At 33.5% G+C, this 5,542-nt stretch overlaps 1 protein-coding gene across 1 annotated transcript; it reads right to left on the bottom strand.

Moving 5' to 3' along the window:
* Window positions 1-261: 261 nt before the first annotated feature.
* On the bottom strand, window positions 262-2,233 carry LOC107847169 (tetraspanin-9-like). Its single transcript, XM_016691398.2, has 2 exons — window positions 1,728-2,233; window positions 262-854 (listed from the first exon to the last, which is right to left on the bottom strand). Exons 1-2 carry the CDS (start codon window positions 2,154-2,156, stop codon window positions 471-473), a joined length of 813 nt encoding a protein of 270 aa, XP_016546884.1. The 5' UTR covers window positions 2,157-2,233; the 3' UTR covers window positions 262-470.
* Between the last annotated feature and the right edge of the window lie 3,309 nt (window positions 2,234-5,542).

Below are 5,542 nucleotides of genomic sequence, written 5' to 3'. Positions count from 1 at the left end.
TTGGGCATTAGATGGCCATTTCGTTCTTCAGGGCTTTCTTTTTCTCTCTTTTATTTTCCTTAAAAAATTGTATTTAAAAAAGAGTTAAAAATTTCGACTCTAGGTGCACCTGAAAATATCATGCCTGTGGATGAGTCTTCAATAGTTCTTTCTTCAAGCTATTTTACTCTTATATTAATACTATATTATTAATGAAAAAATATATTTTAATTTTGACACTCTCAAGCGCTAGCTAGAAGCTAAAACCCCACCAGCACCACCTAGGACAAAATGTGATATTTATACCAATTTAGATAACAATAGGGAGTCATAGAACTCCTACAAAGTTTCAGTATCTTCTTGAAAAATACGTACAGGTTAAAAGAGTAACTATGTATCCTCCCAAGAAGAAACAACAAATTTTAACACAAACTTACGTACATATGATACACAATACGTAACATCTTTATATGTTGTTACACAACACATTCCTATACATCAGATGGATGGACTTTGCTGCTTTTTGATTTTCCGCGACCAGGCTCCTCAAAATTCTTGCTATAGAAGTAACAAGAAAATGAAAGGAGAACAACACTATTAATAACACAAATTGAAAGTGCAGTAACCCAATTTTGATCTTGTTTCTCCAAATAAGTCTTTTTGCATTCATAGCACTCGAAGCAAAGCTTGTTGGAATCACTATTCCATGTACGACAATCTTCGATAGTTCCACTAGACTTGTTTTCTTGATTATCAGTGACAGGAAGACCATCATATGTTTCCATCCAAGTAAAAGGATCACGCGAGTTTGGGCGCTTGTTTTCTGATTTATTTTTACCATTGTCACATATCATGGGATACTTGCAACAAGCGTCCTAAAACAAAAATTATTCGATCTAGATATTTATTATGTTAAACGGATAATTATTCCAACCACAAATAATAATACATATTGTGGACAAAATTAACTAGTAGAGAATGAGATATCAAGTTGAATGAAGGCGTCTAGCATGAAATATCATAATTGTTGCATGAATTGGTGGTGTGCAACTATATATACCCTCGATATATTGATTGTTTAGGTGCATGGTTGCAATTAGAGTTGGCAAAATGAAGTGGAGTAATTCATTTGTAATCGGCTCAATTCGTCCAAATTTTAATCGCTAGACTGAATTTTGACTAGGTTATTAACTTGATTTATAAACGGGTCGAACTTAAAATAACTCATCTAAATTTTGGGTCAAATGAGTCAAGACTAGATAACATGGTGGGTCAAAATCCCACTTAATCCAAGCGTACAATACTAAATTTTGCGATTTATTTTATAAAATATGAAAGAACATTGGGATTATGATAAATTGAAGATTGAGAATTATGTCAAAAAAAAAAAAGAGGAGGTGGAATCATAATTTAATGCTATCCGCCCATATTCCATCTCTAGTTGATAATTGATATATCTCTCATCTACTTTTTCCTTTTCCTATATGTATCATATAAATGGTGATTGATTATGAATAATTTTTTTTGTTTAAACATTTGATATTCATTACTCACTTCTCTAATTAATTCAATTCATGTCGAATATGTAAAGTGAGGGATTAAAGTATTTCCAACCAAAATTAAAGTACTTCCAACCAAAACGTTTTTCCTTCTACAATGAATAACAAATAGAAGAAATCATACATAGTATGAATGCATGCAAATTTTGTATAGAACAAAAACCTTATAAAAAGGTGGAAAATAAATACCTGAAGAGGACGTGAAGCAAATGGTGATAATCTTTCCAATCCATGTCCTAAATTTCTCTGACAAATTTGTTTATTTATCATACAATTCTTGAAAGTATCCCAATCATAATATGTGAACAAACGTGAATCTGTTCTTGATTGCCACCATGCCATTGTCCCCAAAAGAACTACTATAAAAAGTATAAAAACTTGTGACCTCATATAAACAAATTCATGAAAACCAATTCTCCAACAACATATTGAACTTACAAAACCAGCCAATGACCATGTTAGTATCATAATTCCAGCAATTAAAAACATTGACATTGATGTTTCACGACAAAATTTGTTAGCTGTTACGAGGGGGATAACTATTACGGGAATTGATATGATAATTCCACATAAATTGAGGATAAGCATGATAATGTAGCCATTTTTCCCAATATCCATCTTGATAAAGAATATTAGATTTACTACACTTTTTCATTTTGGGGTGTTTTCTGTTTGCTTTAGATGGTTCCTTAACAATTGTTCATTCTTGAAATTGATAATAACCTCCTTTTCTTGTTTTTGGTAATTTGTGGTCCAGGTTCACAGATAAATGTACATTAAAAAATTAGTTTTTATTCGCCACACGCATATCGTTGATTTAGTTATAATTAAGTTAATATTGTGAATAGGGAGGTCCGTACATGATATTTACATCAAACTGTACACCAAAAAAAAGCCATTACAAAGCTTGGTGATTGACGGCTAATCACCTCTCATATCCTACCAAAAGTCCATATACATCAGATCAACTAATCTTAGGAAAATCAAAACAGCTACAGCCTATAGCCTAATAAAAGCAACCACGGATAATAATTCATAGATACAAAGTGATTTTGCCATCTAGCGATAGAGCCTCCATCTGTATGTATATGGATTGCTATTTCACTACATAATCTGAAACTTAAGCTTATTCCATTCTGGAATATGAGCTTGTTCCTATCTCTCCAAATTAAGTATATCATCATTCCAAACATAAATAAAACAATCTCCCTATATCCAGTCTTCTTCTTCACCCTTTGCAATAATTTTTTCAATTTCTGCTTGCCAGTTCCTAGTGACTCTAGTAAGACCAAGCCAATTCATTAATCTAGACTATATACCTCTAGTAATAGTATACTCAAAGAGAAGATGGTCAAATATTCCATCAGTCAAACCACAAAATACACGTCTTGGAAACCTGCACCCTAAACTTTATCCACATGTGTCCAGTTTTCCCAACCATTTTTGCAAACCTAACCACAAATTGGATCTACGGCTAGGATGCATATGAGGCTACAGAATCAGATGCTTTCAAGATACTTTGAATTTGAGGGGTTTGCAACTTCTTAATGCTGAACATTTTCCCTTGCTGTAGTTGAGTGAACCTGCTAACTAAATGACCTTGTATCTATTCCACAGTCAAGAACCTTCCTAGTATTCAATATTTTCCTCACAACCCAAGATGCATTCTTGGGTATGGGACTAAGCTCTAGAGGGTGTTGTTTTAAATAAAAATGATGAATCCACCTAATCCATAAGCAGTCCTTTTTTACAGTAATCATCCATAAATGTTTAGCTACTTCAGCCTTGTTCAACAAATGCATATTTAAGACATTCAACCCATCAGTAGCCTGAGGTAAATAGATCCTATCCCAAGATACAATAGTGTTTCTAGATATCTCAGAGTGCCTAGTCCATAAAAATAATCTGCAGATAGCCTCAATACTTTGTAACACCTTCTTAGGAAGCAAAAAAGTTTGTTCTTAATATGATTGTATGCTAAATAGAACTGATTCATTCTGTAGTCTACTAAGATAACAATCTAGATGACCAACAGCTTATTCTTGCAGTAATCTTTTCTAACAATGGCTAATATTGTTAAATGGACAACTTTCTAGCCACAAGAGGAACTCCTAAATATTTATAAGGAAATGATCCTGCACTACAGCCTTTCTCCTCGAAGATGTCCTTTTTTTGTTGAGCAAAAACACCAGCTAAATAAAGAGAGATTTTATAAACATTAGTCTGTAAGCTTGAAGCTTGAAAGAACTTCAAAAAATTCTGATTTGAGAGTCTAATAAAAGCCGAATTTCCCTACAGAACATCAAGAGGTCATCAGTAAAGCATACATATATAACACCCAATTTCTTGCACTATGGATGAAACAAAAAGCCCTATTCCTAGCTATCCAATTCAATACTGTCACGAGCACTACTCATGACTATGCCCTAGAAGTAATAAGCATCTGAAACTAGAGAACCTCTTAGCATTCATAATGAGCATTCAATTGAAAGGTGAAATTTCAAAGTAATTGAACAAGATTGAAAAATCTTAAAAATATTTGAAAACAGACATCTACATAGGCTTATGAATACTCTTAATAACCTGACATAACAGTTATATGGAGACATGACCCGACTACACCATAAATTTTAAGACAAGGTCTAGATATCAAATAGACTATGCCTTCTGGATAATGGAGGGCTCACCAAAGCTAAAGTTACCTCAAATAATCCTAATGCTATATCAAACCATGAGAAAATACCTCCGAACCTATATCGTAAAGTGATATAGCATCCAAAGATGATCAGTACGATGAGTACTCGTATGCTACCCAGGGGAAGTGACAAAGCAGTTATAAAGTGAGTCATAAAATTCTTAAAATAAATCTTAATAGGGGAAAATATGGTATACGTGAATTTTGAACCATATAGTTTCACCGACATCAAGTAACTCACTGGCAATATGGGTTCGGTCTTCGTCCAACCGGTGGAGCCCCAATCCATGTTTGCTCCATGAATTGATATGTAAATAATTTGTCCATTATAATATCCTCATAAAGAAAAACATCATAAGGTTTTTTGTTAAGGAACGAACCATCCCAATGTCAGCAAAATGTAGGTTTCAAGCATTGGGTCATGAGGACTCACACCTTCTCGATGAACTATATAATTCTCTTTAAGCCCGTTCTTACATTTTCAATAAACATTTACATTTAACATATAATAAGTCTTTCAAAGGGAAACCATTATATTGGTATCATCATACCAAGACTTTTAAGTTATACATATCATGCTATAACTATTTCATATATTCGTACATCGTTAGCCCCATCATTATAAAGACAAACACATCTAAATATTTAATGACCTAAATTTATAAGTTTTATATTTCTATTTGTTTTGACCCTTTTATCCATTCCCACAGTTTCGCCATGTTGATTTTAAGGTTTGGTGATTAATGGTATAGTTCTCGATGCAATCGGGAATGAGTTATGCAAATTTGTGGTTTTTAAAGGCTTGAGAAGCCATATAGTTGACTTCAATCGACATTTGTTATTCAGAGTATTGGATGATAAAATGAACTGTGCTAGTAAATCCAAAATATCAAACTTGGATTAGCAGCGGCGTTAATTTGGTTCTAGGGCTATTGTATCTCATCTTGACCCTTGATTAAAAAATAGTGAAAGAAGGTCCCGGGAGTTAATTTTGTGAAAATGACCTTTTTTTCTAAAATCTAACACTACCATTGTTGTAACCCTTGCGGTTTGCACTACATAGTAAGGGACTAGGTCCTTTAAGATCAATCGCAGGCAAAATACAGTAAAGCAACCAGGAAGTAAAAGACAGTGCATAAAGAGTAAAAAAAACACAAGGATTTTTACATGGAAACCCAAGATGGAAAAAACTATGACTTGCCCTCATAAGCACCTCCAAATCCACTATAATCAACCTCTTAATTACAGTCTAGATTTTAGCCTAACTCTAGGATCCTTGCGCTAGTAGCAACTCTACAACAAGCCCATC

This window comes from Capsicum annuum, chromosome 11 (assembly GCF_002878395.1).
Source record: "Capsicum annuum cultivar UCD-10X-F1 chromosome 11, UCD10Xv1.1, whole genome shotgun sequence".
In the NCBI taxonomy this organism is placed as follows: Eukaryota; Viridiplantae; Streptophyta; class Magnoliopsida; order Solanales; family Solanaceae; genus Capsicum; species Capsicum annuum.
Note: the sequence above shows the minus strand (reverse complement) of the source record. Positions and strands in the feature narration are given on the sequence as shown.